Genomic DNA, 16,973 nt, shown 5'->3' with positions numbered 1-16,973 from the left:
CGAACAATAAACACTATGCAACAACCATCAAATGCACACAGCACACACATCCACACGCACACACTCACTTTAAACAAACGACACATTGCAGCACCCACTCTCCACACTTTAGATCACCTAAACACACTTTATATTTATTGGTAAAGGATTTGCACTACAACTTGTACACCTTACTGTAAATTGTACCTAAATTGTACCTCATCCCATTTCTGCTTTGCACTATATAGTATTGTATATTAGTATATTTCATAGTATATTGTATATTGTATGGTAACTCAGTTACTTCTAGTCTGCATCGAACATTGTACATATGTCTATACTGAACACTGTGACCTCTATTTTTACTTCTTTTTACATGCTACTTTATTTTATTTCATACTTATCTTGTCTAGCACAGTCTCTGGAGCGTAACAGTAAGAAGCATTTTGTATAAAAGTATTCTGTACTTCTGTATGACAACTATTAAAGAAACTTGAAACTAGTAGGGATATGCCTGCAACATTCATTTTGGACATGCACAATTTTTTAACTGTCGTAAAGTTCCTAAAGTACCATTTGGGCACCAGGATCAAAAGGAAATGTACCGTGTTTCAGTCGACATGGTGCTCAATTTGAATCATTTTGATAATAGGAATACAAATGTGACTGGTCTGCTTCTGGTAACACTTTGTTCAAGTTGCACTAAAGAACACATAATAGTATTTGAATCGTATATTGTCACATCACATATACTATACTTGAGTTGGACGATGTTCCACTGTCAAACATCTTTGCCCAAAGAGGAACCAAAATAAGAACCAAAAATAGAGGTCACTTTTGTTCTCATAGTAAGATAACCGCTTTTACAATGTCCTTTTTTCTTCCTCCATCCCGTAGTTTGCGCGCCCCATAGTTTGGGAACCACTGCATAATATAATGATGTGCTCATGATACTTTCTCTGCTCCACCACTAACCCCAGGTACGAGGTGCTGTTTGCCCCACAGCCACCACCGGCCACCTGTCAGTTCCTCTCCAGCGTGGAGCTGGCCCTACAGCACCAGGCGGCCGACATCAACGGGCGCGTGCTGCGCCAGGCCGAGCGCCTCAAGGCGGAGGGCACCACGGCGCACGCCTGCGAGGAGCAGCTGCAGGAGATTGAGCGCTGCATCGCCGTCTTCCTGCGGGAGAACGGTGAGCCTGGCTCGCTTAGCCTGGCTGGGATCATCACCTCTGCCCTCTGCACACTTACTAGGTTGGTAATGGGGCGGGGTCAGTACCGTGTGTGTGGATGTTACACACATGTGCAAATACGCTTTTGTAGTCAATTCATGACTTTAAATGGGTGTTTGTTCGGGGAGCTCCAGTAGCTCACCGCGTATCTCGGCGCTATTTCGGCGTCGGGGACAACCGTGCGCGTCACGGATCTGGGGTACACGAGTTCGACTCCCGGACTCGCCGTATTTTCTCAGTGTCTTTCCCCGATCTATATCCTATTCAACCTGTTTCTGTTGGTCATGCTTGACCAGAAAAAGCGATAAACGCTAAAAAAAAAAAAAGTTTAAAAAAAAAGAAAAAAAAATTGATGTTTGTTCACAATAGTGATGTACAGTGAATACAATATTGTGGAATTAACTGAGGTGTATAGTAGCAGAGTATAGAGCAGAGATCGGAAGTGCGTGCGTAATTTCTGCTAGAGAGTAGTTGGGTCAGTTGAAGCTAGCTAAGATAAAACTGCTAATGGAGGCATGTTGATCAGTTGAAACTAGATAAAGCTGCTCCCAACTGTTGCTCAGCAACTGATTTTGACTGCTGACAGGCAAAGTGTGAAACATATTTACTAGGGATGTTCGATATTGGCTTTTTTACCGATATACCGATATTGTCCAACTCTTAATTTCCGATATCAACCGATACCGATATATGCAGGGTTTCCCCCCCAAAAAACGGAATAATTTCAGGTACCGGTAATTAACATTACATATCTCTTGTTGTGGAATTAACACAACATTATGCATACTTTTGACAATAAATAAAATCAGAATTTGTTCTTACTTAGGGCGGCTGATTGGCGCAGTGGGCAAGGCGCTCGCCACTAACGCAGGAGACGCTGGGTTCGAGCCCAGCTCTCGGCGTTGCTACCGGCTGGCCGGTCGTTCATACTAACACAATTGGCAAGTGTTAGTCGGTGGGAAAGCCGGTGGGTGGGGATTGGACGTTGTGGACAGCGACTCCTACAGGTCTGTTTGGTGACGCCGGTGCGGCGGAAGCAGGAAGTAGCGGGGGAAGCGTGAGCCTCCCACGCGTTACTCCTCGCCACTGAGAGTTCGAGCTGCTGCGGTGAAAAGATGCGACAGGCTGCCTCCTCGTGTACCGGAGGGGACACGTGATGCAAGGCTTCTGTCCTCACTACAGCCGACCAGTGGGAGGCATAGTCTAGCAACGTTCAAGAGGGAGGGAAGAATTGGATAACCTGGATCAAAAGTGGATACATTTTTTTTTATTTGTTCTTACCGTAATTCCTCTAATAGTAACCGGGTCTCAAATACAAGCCGGGTCTCTATTAATGGCCGGGTGCGCTCTTGAGCTAAGCAATTATAAGCCGGCCTCCTAATACAAGCCGGGTTACTAATATACTGAGCTGCATACTGAGCTAGTTACTTGATTTCACTTTGAAAACGTTGAAATGACCAGTGACCACCTGTAATTGCACTGTTTACTATTTCATACAGTACTTGGTTTCAATAAATGAACCCAGTACATTTTACTGGGTTCAAACTGACACAAAATGTTGATTTATTCATTATGATCCGTTTGAAAATTTGAAATATAGGCCTCCCTCTTATACAGGCCTCCTCCTAATACAAGCCTGGTACCCGCTACAGTTGAAACAAATACAAGCCGGGGTTACTATTAGAGGAATTACGGTACTTGCTTGCCTGGGTAAATAAAGGTTAAATAAATATATATTTTTTTTAAACCGATACCGATAATTTCCGATATCACATTTTAATGCCAATATCGGCCGATAATATCGGACATCCCTAATATTTACCCATCTAACACTTTATGTATGCATGTCTTTTTTTCTCTCTCTCCCCCCCCCCCCCCTTCCCTACCTCTTCTGTTCTCTCTCCTCTATCTCTCTCTCCCTCCCCTTCCCTACCTCTTCTCTCCTTCCCCCCCCCCCCACCTCTCTTTCTCTCTCTCTCTCTCTCTCTCTCTCTCTCTCTCTCTCTCTCTCTCTCTCTCTCTCTCTCCAGGCGTAACCTGGTGATGGAAGGGGCTGCTGCCAGCGCGGGTGAGCAGCTAGCTGAGCTGACATGGCGTGACGGCGCATGGTTCCTGGAGGAGCTGTGCAGTATGAGCGGTAACGTCAGTGCCCTGGCCCAGCTTCTGCAGCGCTGTCAGCCCCCCGCGCACCACCATGACCTGGACCTGCCCGCGCCCGCCCACACCATCCAGGCCGTCTACCTGGCCAATGGCGTCTACACCTGCCTGCAGGTATGGGTGGAGGCGGGGTTAGATTCTATTCAAATTGATTGTCATAATACAGCACAACGAAAAGAAGTTGACATCTAACCAGAGTGCAAATGTAGCAGTCAAGTGCAATAGCAATATACAATGTACAATGATTAAACTGGAGTGTATATATAAATGAGTACTACTGAGTAATAATGATAATCAGATGCATGTACAGTGATATAGGTATGAAAACACTATGGTAGTAAGTCATACTGGTCAGCGGTGGGGGAGGCTGTTCCAGAGCTGAGGGGCTGCAGCAGCAAAGGCTCTGTCCCCCCTGGTTTTGAGCCTGGTCCTGGGCACCTCCAGCAGCAGCTGGTCAGCAGACCTTAGGGCTCTGGATGGGGTGTGGTGGTGCAGGAGCTCAGCGAGGTACAATGGAGCCAGCCCATTTAGAGCTTTAAAAACAGTCAGCAGTCATTTAAAATTAATACGGAGACGGACGGGGAGCCAATGGAGTTAAGCCAGGACTGGTGTAATGTGGTCACGCATTTTGGTGCTGGTGAGAAGACGAGCAGCCGCATTTTGGACCAATTGTAGGCGACGGAGCAGCAACTGCTCTATGCCAACATACAACGCATTGCAATAGTCTAGCCGAGTCGTAATGAAGACATTAGTTAGCGTAAGCACCTAATGTTAGTTTAGGTTTTTAACGCAACGTGGTCATACAGGAATGGCGAGGATGCAAAGCATGTTGGATGCATTGGACCCATTGCGGGGGGAAAAACCAGGGACTTATTTCGGGTTGCAAAATGCGACCAAATAGGCGCACTCTGGAGCCCTGCTGTAACATCTACACACATGGGCGTTTCACATGCTACTGCCAGATGGTTTGTTTTCACATCTCGCGTGATGGTCTTGCACGAATCCAGCTACCGGAGCTGCACTTGGGTGTAATGAGACTTGCCACGGGATTTTCAAAATAAGAGTATCGATATGAACCGATCTTTTTACGTTGCATCGATCCTATTGGATCATTGATAATTAGATCGATGTATCGTCCCACCCCTACCTGATACCACTTTCTTTTCAGACAATAGCTCTGCTAGCTAAAAGTGCTCAGCTAACTAAAAGAGCTCTACTAGCTAAAGGGACAACCAGGAGACACCCACCAAGGCTACCCTCCCTGCCATCCTCCAACCCCTCACTCTCTTCCCCCACTGACGTGTGGACCGCACTGAGCAGGACTACTGCATGTAAGGCGGCTGGCCCTGATGGCATCCCCGGCCGTGTGCTCAGGAACTTCACTGAGCAGCTGACTGAGATCTTGACCAACATCTTCAACCTGCCAATAGCCCAGGCAGTTGTCCCAGCGTGCTTTAAATCCACCTCCATCGTGCCAGTGCCGAAACACTCTTCTGCCTCAAGCCTTAATGACTTCCGTCCTGTTGCACCCGCCCCCTTTATCATGAAGTGCTTCGAGAGGCTGGTCCTGGCTCATCTCAAATCTGGCCTTTCACCCTCACTGGACAGTCACCAATTTGCCTACCGTGAGAACTGGAGCACAGAGGACACTTATCTCCTCAGTGCTACAGGCTGTGTGCTGAGCCCCCTTCTCTACTCCCTCTTCACTCACGACTGCACTCATATATGGCACCAACACCATTATCAAGTTTGCAGATGTGGGCCTCATCAAAAACAACAATGAGTCGGCCTATAGGGAGGAGGTCCAGCACCTGGCAGTGTGGTGCGCTGACAACAACCTCAACATCAAGAAAACCAAGGAGCTGATCGTAGACTTCAGAAAGACTAGAGCCAGCGTGCATGCCCCGTCCACATCAACGGGACGGAGGTCGAGCGTGTCTCCAGCTTCAAATTCCTGGGAGTCCACATCTGTGAGGAGGACATAGGCTCGCTCTTCTTTTTCCCTGTCGCTAGATCCTCGCAATCTCTGTGGTCAGTTGGTTGCTCATGGTTGAATCCACGTCATACCAACCATGTTGGAACCAGTGCCACTCGGTTCTTCTCAATACCCAACCCTTATTGCAATGGGTCAAAATGGCAATGGCCAAGCAACCAAACGATGACATTGTGTCTGTAAAAGCAGTATACATTTAATCAAATGAAGAGCATGTTTGTGGCACTTGTTCCTCATTCAGTCTGCCTGGCCACCTTTTTATAAATCAAAATAACGTTTTCTTCCCACAGCCAGGGATGCAACCTGTTCATCCTAATGTACAGTGGGGAAACATTTCCTCCTTCACAAGCTTTGAACCCAAGCCTTTTCATCAGACTCCTCAATCCCATCGCTCTCTTCTCCTGGCAGGAGCTGAACACCAACTTCCGTCAGATCATCTTCCCGGAGGCTCTGCGCTGCATGCTGAAGGCGGAGCCCACACTGGAGACTATGCTGGCCGAGCTGGAGCAGCTGGTGGAGCAGTGCTCGGACGGCCTGGGCCTGGAGGGGCTGGCGGACGGCCTCCATGACAGCCTGCGCTCTACCGCCATGGGCCTGGACCAGGATGGACACACACAGTGCCTCCACATCACCAGGTACATCAGGGCAACACAGGCTGTAGTGGGGGTTGTTAAATGGATAATAATTATTATTATTATAAATGTGATTTTATATACTTTTCTAAAACGCTGTTTCATACCCCACCCATTTTTAAGAAGCCCGTCTGATTTAAATGTATTTTATTCCACCCAGGAAGCACTTACACAGGTTTTTGGCTTTTGAGCCATTGTATGTATATGTAATGTCTTTGAGAGACTGCATATTTGTAAATAAGCATTGTTAATATTATTTGCCAATAGTAAAAGGTCTGGGTCTCTGTTTGGGTTATGTATTTGTAGGGATAGGTAATTGAGTTGCAATTGTCATTTCATTATAGACACAGACCAGCGCGGACCTACAATGATGCGCAATTGTAATTTCAAAATAGACACAGACCAGCCTGGACCTACAATGACTTGCAAGTTGCTATTGTCATTTCATAATAGGCACAGACCAGTGCGGACCTATAATGACTCGCAATTATTATTTCATAATAGGCACAGACCAGCGCGGACCTATAATGACTCGCAATTATCATTTCATAATAGGCACAGACCAGCGCGGACCTACAATGACTCGCAAGTCGCAATTGTAATTTCATTATAGACACAGACCAGCGCAGACCTACAATGATGCGCAATTGTCATTTCATTATAGACACAGACAGTGCAGACCTTCAATGACGCTCAATTGTCATTTCGTAATAGACACAGACCAGTGAGGACCTTCAATAACTCTCAATTGTTATTTCATAATAGACACGGACCAGCAAGGACCTTCAATGACTCACAATTGTCATTTAATAATACACAGACCAGTGTGGACGTTCAATAACCCGCAATTGTTATTTCATAATGGACACAGACCACCACAAGCAACGGGTCCAATGCGTCTAACAAACATTTTAATATAAAAACGAACTGGATAGTTGCTGATAATAAACATTTCATTTCATTAGCTGAAATATTCTAAAATCATTAAGTCTGCTATAAGCCATTCTGTGTCTGTGTGTGTGTCAGAGGAGTTTGATAGTATTTACTGAGGATGGCCAGATAATGTTGATATTTAAACTTAAAAAATAATAATACATAATAAATGTGTACATGATCATGCAACATAAAAGAAATTGTTGTAGGAACGTTTTGGGAGAGGGAGGTAGGGAGGGGTTTTAGTTTGTGTGGTGTGATAACAATGTTGAAATTGAGAAGTTTAGACTTTAGTTTAGTTTTACAACAGAAATAAAAATGTTATAATGAAAGTATAGAAAAAGGATACAGTCGGGTACCGATATCAATTCCCAGGTACCGGTATCGGTTCAAATATGAACGGTACCCAACCCTATGTATTTATGCTGGGTTTTGTGTGGCCAGGATGCTGCGTGCCCAGTACTCTGAGCTGATCCAGCCTCGCAACATGGAGGATGGGCCGGTACAGGACACGCCCAAGATGTCTGCCGGACAGATGCTGCTGGTGGCCTTTGACGGCATGTTCGCTCAGCTGGAGCCCGCCTTCGGACAGCTCACTGAGAAGGTAGAGCACCTACTTGGCCTCCACTCTTTATAGGAACCCATGATAATGTCAGTCACTATCAATGTTCCCTCAAAAAATAAATCTGTCTGAGCAAACATCAGCAACTACTGAGCAACATAAGTCACCTGCCGATTAACCGGTTAGTTGATAAGCGGCAGTTTGTGAGAATCTTAATTTCCCTCAATGTCTAACATAAAAATCTATATATTTTGCTGATACACGGAAATAATACAAAAAGGCATATTATATTCCGTAATCAAATATTTATTTGACCATTGATGATGGAGCAAAGTCCTCCCTCCCTCTCTCGCTCTTCTCTCTCCCCCCCTCTCTCCCTCCCTTTCTCCCTCTATCCCTCTCTAAACCTCTCACCTTCCCCTCTGCTTCATTCCTCCTTTCTCTGTTAGTCAGATACACATCAGAAAAAAGTTACTTGTTTCCAGACTCCTCTGGTCTGGTCTTAGTTATTCTGTTATTTTTCCCGTCTGTCCTTCTCAGTTCTCCAGTGGTTGTACACAGGGCTTGACATTAACATTTTAGCTCACCAGCCACTGTGGCTAGTGGTTTTCCAAAGTCACTAGCCAGTCAGCATTTTCACCAGCCAAAAATCACACACACACACGTACACACATACAGGGGTGTAGCTCCAGATTCTGGGCCCCATGAAAGAATGTATTTGTAGGCCCCCAGTGAATGCGAGCGCGCGCGAGCGGAAATATTTTGGCAATTCTTTTATTGATGAAAACGCATAATATGGTTTTTACCTATACATTCGGATCAGCAGTTCAGCACCTGCACTGTTGGTGGGTGAGCCTAGTAAAGGATGTCGCATTGCGTTCATCTTCAATGAATGGACCAATGCAATAGTCTACCAAAGCCCCCCCTCTCTCTCTATATATCTCACACACACACACACACACACACACACACACACACACACACACACACACACACACACTTCAGAAACAAACATAGTATCAATGAGAGCATCAATAATACACCCGAGTGATGTCTAGTAAAAAAAAAAAAAAAACTTTTTTTTGGGCCCCCCCCTCAGTGCTGGGCCCTTGGAATCATCCTAAGCTACCCCCCCCCCCCCCCCCCCAGCTACGCCCCTGCACACATACACATACACACTCTATCCAAATATCCAGTTGGTTTTTATAGTGTAGTCTCTCTGTCTTAAGTTTGGCTACTTGAGACAGAGCGAGAGACTCATACACGTGACGCAAGTAAGGCACACTGCGTTTTTCGAGAGAGCGAGGAAGAGGGAGAGAGATAAATACTTTCATTACGCGCAACGCAAGCGCGCACTGTGTTTCGGGAGAGAGAGAGAGCGAAAGAGACTTTCATTACGTGTGACGCAAGTAAGCGTGCACTGCGTTTCGAAAGAGACTTTCATTACGTGCGACGCAAGTAAGCCGCACTGCGTTTCGAGAGAGAGAGAGAGCGAGAGAATTATCATGCAAGTACGTGCATCCAAGCTGACTGGTGTTTTTTAAGAAACGTCTTTTATTTTTTTACACAAACGTTTCTGTGCGCGACAGATTTCAGATGTGCGCGGGAGCGTTTGGACATGTGCACGCACGTTAGAGGGAACATTGGTCACTATGTATTGTTATTCCATAGTAAAACTATTCTTTCATGGAATATTGATATTCTTTTTTGTGCGCATTACAGTAGCCAGCAACAATGTCAGACAATATGTGACCAGGCACAGAGAATAGGGTCTTAAGCAATCTTCAATTAATTTATTTTTACATGATATGAAAGTCCAGGTTCATACCTTCAAAATAAGCCATCACTTGTACAAATTGGACGGATACTTTTCAATCTGTCTTATTAACAAAGATGATGACACAATAGCCAGTTTTGAGCTACAGAGCTTCAAAGGGGCTGTTTGCTGTTCTCTTAACCCATAGGTCTAAGCTGAAGAGCTTCTCCTTTTTGAACCCGTCGGCGGAGAACAAAAGAATTAGAATGGCTTCTAAATGCTCAAAAAGTACATCTTTTCAGAAATCGATAAAAATAGAAAAATGACCATTTCTAGTGCTTTGACATGTAATGTATACGACTTGTAAATACGTTTAATTCTTGCTAGATGGTATGATTGTAATTATCTCCGTTTGCGAGGAAAACTACAGCGAGTCACGAAACGCACATACATGGATGCGCGCACACACACAATAGCGGTGTGTGCGCTGTGAATAGGTGTTAGACCCCGCAGAGGCATGAGACTGAGAGGTATCTGAGCCTACCCCCCCATCCAAATTCTAAACAGATTGGCTTTTCATAATATGTGTAACTGAGGGGTACAATTCCCTGACTGTATTAATAAGTATGGTATCATTAAACCACTACTGTCTTATGTACATTACTACTGGCCATACAGTACACAGGTATATGATGATGAACACTTCCCACAATGACACGGTTCCACACAAAACTGGGTTTAAGAATATTTATTAGCAGCAATGATAGTATATATAACAATACTTTACGTAGGGTGCGCTTATAAGGCAAAAGAATGTGCGTAAGCAAATCAATAATGTATGTCCATTCTCATATTACGCAGGAGATAATTAATACAACCTGAATCTTAGGAATTATATCTATGGTACTCTAGTAAGGCAGCGGGAGATACTGGTAGGGTCCCTCCGGTTGTAAGCCAGCAAGGGGAGAGGATTTGTCGGTAGTAGAGTCTGGGTCAACGATGAATAGAGAGACTCCAAGTACAGGAGACGGTGCAATAATCTCTTGATCCGCAGACGAATAACAGCTGTTCTCCGTGGCATGCAGCTCCGCATGGAAGAAAGTTAGCCAGCCTCAGGCTTCTGAGAGGCGGGCTCGACGTTGCTCCTCACAGGGTAAATCCCACACAATTGTGGGTGTAGGCGATTCTCCGCTCCATCAATTACAGGACCAAAGCAAATATAATCCAGCCGAAAAGGGCTATGTAGTCGTCGGGTAGATTATCCAGTGTACATGTCCACACGGTCCTCGTCTAGGGCTCCTCGGGTGAAAGCGCCAGGGTAAGCAGCCCAGCCTGGATAAGCACACTAGCTGGTGCGAGGAAGCGTTGGTAATGCTGGTCACTGTAGAACGGTAGCCGCACGATACACTATACATAAATAGACTATTACTGAATTAATAGAATAAGTCGAACTTGACGGTACAGCGTTAAACTCTGATACTTCAGCTATCAATTCGCACGCGGTCTCAATGCTCTATTTGGGGCCAAACAGGCCATACTTCACCGCACGTTGTATCGTGGGTGAGGCTTCAACTTATTGGGTAACTTAACTTCTGTATTCACCTGCGCCGTATTTATACGTTAGGTGAACAAACTAGTACCAGCCCTATTCCTGTCTCGTATCCTTGCGCAGAGCCGTTCATGCCTAGGCATGTCTTTGACGGTGACTTTGAACTAGACCCTGGGGGTATGGCAGTGGCGCCTAGGGGACCGCTGTCCAATAGGAGAACGAAATATTATGGTCTGTACTAGGTTAAAGGGATATTCCGTGTATAGGTACAAGGAATACACAAGGGATATCAAACGATATACAAATATTATGCAATATATATCAATCAATAAATACATATATTCGGTTTAATCTGATCCTTCGTAACAATATGTATGAATTATCTCTTGCTTATTATCCACCTCGACTTTTTGCAGTCGTTTCTCCTGCGTGAGGAGTCTGAGGACATTCGCGGACATTCTCTCAGATAAAAAAAAAAAAAGCTTACATACACACACACACACTCGCTCTCTCTCTCTCAATTCAAATGGGCTTTATTTGACAAGCTTACATACATTTCGGGTCATTTCATAATAGCAGCGTGGACCAGCTCTGTAACAACGCGGGCTACGTGATGACAGCTCTCTCTTTGTTATTTTTCAACCTCTGCCGTGAGAGAAATAGAAAGGAGCGCTCAGTAGTGGGCAATTCCAGCGTTATGGATGTTACATTCAGAGAGAACATCAATTCAAATGACAAGTGCTCTCTCTCTCTCTCTCTCTCTCTCTCTCTCTCTCTCTCTCTCTCTCTCATCATATTGAATTTGCATTGAAAATGCAGATGCTTTCTTTTCTTTCTCACAGTGAATACTTAGTCCTATTCAGCCGCTAATTGTTGCTGTACATATTTATAGGGTATATGCTCTCGTCAAGCCCCCTGTCACGCAGCCGAACAAGCCAACTACTAATTTTAATCCGTTCAGATGTGTGTGTGTTTGTGCGTGCGTGTTGATACGTGTATAACCATCATGCCCACTGCATGATTCGATTACATTCCGATTTTTTGTCATTGCACAGCGCAACTACAGTACAACAAAAATAACTGAGTGCAAATGTAACAGTAAAGTGCATTATCAATATACAATGTATAGGTGATTAAATGTGATATTACAGGCTACTGAGTAATAATGCTAAACTGATGTATGTACAGTATAATTATGTATGTAATATATAAGTATGTAATTATGTACAGTGATACAGGTATAAATATACTATCGTTGTAAGCCATACTGACCAGTGGTATAACTAGTAAGAGTAGGTATGGGATATATACAGATTATACTAATATTGATACAGGTATTCATACAGGTATGTGAACATGGTTATATGCAGATATATCCAACAGTTTTAGGGATATCCGATATAGGGATATAGGGATATCCCCCTTAGGGATATATCGGATCGGATATATATGGTATATACAGTATAATAGTATTATTGTACATGGCTATCATACAGGTATGTAAACTGTAATATATAGATAGACTATAGGATGAGGTAGGTAGTTATGATATGTGTTATGTATCTGCATAGCCTGGGTGTCGGAGCATGTGGAACGTACAGAGTTGACAGAAAAGAATGCCCCCGCACAGAGTTGAATGCTCTCAAAAAGAAGGATGCTAGGGGCACCATCAGGATATGAGCATTTTTTTCAATAAGTATCGATGCCTGAACACAGAATGACACCAGTATCACTGACTACCACGGCAAGCCTATAGAAAATTATTCTATTTAATAATAATAATTCTTTCTTTCTTTCTTTCTTTCTTTCTTTCTTTCTTTCTTTCTTTCTTTCTTTCTTTCTTTCTTTCTTTCTTTCTCTCTCTCTCTCTCTCTCTCTCTCTCTCTCTCTCTCTCTCTCTTTCTCTCTCTCTCTCTCTCTCTCTCTCTCTCTCTCTCTTTCTCTCTTTCTCTCTTTCTCTCTCTCTCTCTCTCTCTCTCTCTCTCTCTCTCTCTCTCTCTCTCTCTCTCTCTCTCTCTCTCTCTCTCTCTCTCTCTCTCTCTCTAAAATACACTATACTGTAAACAGTTTTGCATGATGATGCAGAAAAGCCCTGTGTTGGTATAATAATTATGCTATCTAGCTTGTGTGTCACTCTAGGGCTAGGCCTCCTGCTGGGTCCATTCACTGGAATAACAAAGGAACGACTGGGCATTTGCTCCAGGTGTGAATTGTTCTAGTGACATTGATCACATTGAATTCTGGGAGTGTAGTTCTTTCATCAGATAGCTGAATGAACTTGGATCATTTTCAAGTCCTATCCTGGAATGTAGTTAGGATTTTACCAGAATGTTTGATAGGACATTGATTGAAAACTATCGGCTCAAATTTGACAATTGATGGCTTATTTTGAAGGTATGAATCTGTAATTTTACATTATGTAACAAAAAAAAATATTCTGAGGAGGAGAAGCTCTTCAGCTAGACCCCTAGGTCGGAGCTGACGAAAAGGTGTCAAAACTGCGTCATCTTGGCAGAGAGGAATTTTTCATAAATGCAGAAAGTTTTGCACAATTCAGAATTGGGTAAAAAAAATACTGTAGATATGCTACTGTAGATATGCCAGCTTTGCCAGCCATTCATTATCAGCACATTTCTCTGCCAATGGGTTGTTTTTGTCTGCAAGGAAAATGTGCGCCTCTTCTCTCTCTGCGATTCTGACAACAAACCTATCCATGGCGAGTGTCAAGGTTACACACACAAGACGAGACATGGTCTCCGCGATGCGCAGGATGTAGTGAGATGTGTATTGGAATACTGTGTCGGCCTCCGTTGATGAAGGGGCGAGACATGGCAAATAGAAACGGCTTCCAGATGGAAAACTCAATCTGAGTTCCGTCAGTTTTTCTCTCAATTTATTTTTTTTATTTTTTTGCCAATGCAACTTGCGTGACCCGTTGTTTGAGAGCCGCTGAAATAGAGGAATAACTCTATGTTCCTGTTTCGATTAATTTATTCAACAATATGGGCCACGCGTGGAGATGTCAAGTTCATTGAGTTTTGGCAAGATTGTAATGACTCCAACAACCTTTGTTAGCTTGTTTGATTTTGAGGGGGACCAATCAATTTGAAGCACAAGGGCATGCTTACACAACTCCAATGTACTTTTGTCTTCTAAGTCACTCATTTATCCTTGTGCGTGTGCTGGAAGAACAAATTGTAAATAATTTTCAGGGACCCCTTTTCTACTACTGTGTATTCACCAACTAGTGGTAAAATGCTCCATTGTATACACTTTAAGTTCTGTAAAATTTTAATAATTTTTTTTATTGCATGTTATACTGTGCAGTATTTTAATGTCGAAGCTCAACCCTCTCCTGTTTCCCGGTACCCAGCTGAGCTCCATGGAGGTGCTGTCAGCATGGCGGAAGGTGGACGTGATCCGGGAGGCGCGTGCCGCCCAGGTGCACTTTTTTGACAGCCTGTCCCAGCGCCAGGTCCTGGAGGAGGTGTTCTTCCTCAAGAGGCTCCAGACCATCAGAGACTTCTTCAGGCTCTGTGCCTCCTTCTCACAGACGCTCTCCGGTAATGTGCCCCCCAAACCGGGCGATACAGATATTTATCGTTTATCATCCCTCTGTGTGACAATGGGATGACAATTGTGTCCTTAACACACACATTCCTAACATACAGTGATAAAAAGTGATGTGAGCAAGCGAACAGCAGAGTGGCGTCGGGCGGGAAGAAAAATAGATAATCGTCACTATTTCCGATTAAGCTTTTCACACTGACTGGCGGACAGCAACAAACTAAATCCACTGTCAACATTTAGAATATTGGACATGTGTTTGAATAATGAAGCAGTTGAGGTCCAGCTTTTCTCAACTCTTAACTAACCCCCTTTTTATCTGCTGTGCTCTCCTCTGCTCTCTTCTCCTCTCCTGCTCTGCCCTCCTCTGCTCTCTTCTCCTTTCCTTCCCTCATCTCTTCTTCTCTTTTCTCTCCTCTGCTCTCCTCTGCTGCTCTGCTCTCTTCTCATCTGCTCTTCTCTGCTTTCCTCTTCTCCTCTCCTCTGCTCTCCTACACTCTCCTCTGTCCCCCAGGCACCTGTCCTCCAGCGTCCGAGGAGCCATCTCCCTCCAATGGGCCGGTGGGTCTGGGAAAGCCTCTGTACCGGGGCTCCGCTGGGTTGTCTGCAGGGCCCGGGGTGGCCGTAGTGAGTGAGGAACAGATGACACGGCCCATAAAGACCTTTACGGCAGAGTTTGTGCGTCAGATGCTGATGGGGCTGCCCACCCAGGCACTGGGCCTGGCTCTCTGTAGCACCCTGTCCTCTCTGGGACTGGACCTGGTTGCACAGGTGGAGGCCAAGGACTTTGGAGCCGAGAGCAAGGTGAGACTGATGCTCCGTGTAGCCAACCGGTGCTTATTAGAGATGGGGGAGGGGGGGAACGTATGTAGTGTCGTTATATAGACAGGAAGAGAAGTTTATTTACCTTCTGCTCCACATAAAGCCCAGGGATTAAAGTTCTCAGTCAAGATTTTCTGTAATTTTGGAGTCAAAAGACCCCATTTACACATGGTATTAACATGCGATCTGCATCTTCAGGCAAAAGTTTTAACAATTTGATTTCCCATGGTGATGGTGTCTTGTCTCTAACCCCGTAATGAATTCCTGGCACTGCACTGTAAACAATCCTTGCATTCCATGAACCTAAACTTTTGATAACGTTAAGCCCCATGCTCCAAAGCATCACCATGGTAAGTTATATTGACTATGATTTCTGCTGGTGTGCTGCGTTCAAACTAGCGATGTGTCGGTCGCGAACGAAACGGCTCTTAGAGCCGGCACTTTGAAGTCAACGACAGGAGCCGGCTCCTGATTGGGAGCTGATATTTTGTGTTTTTTTGTTGTTGTTTTTTAAAGCCACACGTGATTGGTCAATTATATGTGTGGTGGGGTCTGTGTGTCCACGCTGAGCAGAAAGGGGGATGGGAAGGGTTACAGACACACACAGCGCAGTGCACATGAACAGGAGGCGGGAGGGAGACGAGAGAGAACACAGAGAGAGAGTACATGCACTAGCACGACAGACAGAGACAACACGTTGGAAAGGTGAGGAAATGAGTGACAGCAGGAAAAGCAGTACAATTAGCAATTGGAAAATTAAAGACAAGCAAGGGAACCTGCTATTAATGAAGGTGCCAGTGTGTCTACTGCAACTGTTTCTGCTGCTGTTGCTATTATTTCTACAGCATCACCCAGTACACCACCACAACCAGGCAGGGAACCAACTAGACCTACAAGTTACAACCCAGAGCTTGCAAAAAGACAAAAATGTTTGTAGCACTCTGCTTCATGTTGAGTATGTAAATAAAGCTATATAAATAATAATAAACATTTTATATAATTAATGTTTTTTACATTAGTCATTCATTTGACATCTTTTTCGTAATACATTTATTTAAGCAACAAAAAATCTGTGGAGCTGAAAGAGCCGGCTCTTTTTAGTGAGCCGAGCCAAAAGAACCTCAATTCCCATCACTATTTCAGACCCAATGGAAAGCTAGAGACTTGTCAGGTAAATTTCCCCTAATGTGAACAAGCTGTACGGATTGCATTTACAGCTGGCTGACTCAGCCCAATATCTGATCACAATGTGAGCCAGACTACCCCTGGAAGTGGTCTGACTGATCTGATCACATTCTGATCGCAATGCATACTGTGTGCATTTACACCCTGCGTTAACATGCATTTTTCATTAACCAGATAAGATATCTGCATACAGATTGCATGTTAATACTGGTCTCAGTATTTAAACTTGATTCTGCATTAGAGAACAGCAGCAATGGTTATTATGTGTGCAGTGGTGCTGAAATCTCATAATTTCATTGTTATTGTTATTTGTTCTTTAGCAGCTGTCAAGTAATTTAACATGTTTTACAAATTGCAGATATCACTTACCGGTAGCTGTTGCTTGAAATCTTTTCTCTTTTTTTGCTTGAAACCTTTCACTACCACACTACAGAAGGTTAACCTTTCACTACCACACTACAGACGGTTAACCGTATGTAGTGGTAGTGAAAGGGTTAACCTTCTGTCGTGTGGCAGTGAAAGGGTTAACCTTCTGTATTGTCGCAGTGAAAGGGTTAACCATTTGGTAGTGTTCTAGTGAAAGTGTTAATCTGCGAAAGCCGCCTTT

At 44.2% G+C, this 16,973-nt stretch overlaps 1 protein-coding gene across 2 annotated transcripts in view; it reads left to right on the top strand.

Moving 5' to 3' along the window:
- The window catches only part of smg1 (SMG1 nonsense mediated mRNA decay associated PI3K related kinase), a 474,356-nt gene that overhangs the window by 392,565 nt on the left and 64,818 nt on the right, over nt 1-16,973 (top strand). For both annotated transcript variants that reach the window (XM_084329910.1, XM_084329909.1), the window contains exons 49-54: nt 960-1,232; nt 3,241-3,481; nt 5,769-5,995; nt 7,370-7,529; nt 14,166-14,355; nt 14,874-15,163. In XM_084329910.1, the coding sequence (XP_084186036.1) occupies nt 960-1,232; nt 3,241-3,481; nt 5,769-5,995; nt 7,370-7,529; nt 14,166-14,355; nt 14,874-15,163 (1,381 nt within the window). The remainder of the gene's footprint in view (nt 1-959; nt 1,233-3,240; nt 3,482-5,768; nt 5,996-7,369; nt 7,530-14,165; nt 14,356-14,873; nt 15,164-16,973) is intronic.

The sequence above is a fragment of the Notolepis coatsorum genome (genome assembly GCF_963971535.1).
Source record: "Notolepis coatsorum genome assembly, chromosome: 14".
In the NCBI taxonomy this organism is placed as follows: Eukaryota; Metazoa; Chordata; class Actinopteri; order Aulopiformes; family Paralepididae; genus Notolepis; species Notolepis coatsorum.
The sequence above is the reverse complement of the archived record's forward strand: the minus strand, read 5'-3'. Positions and strand labels throughout refer to the sequence as shown.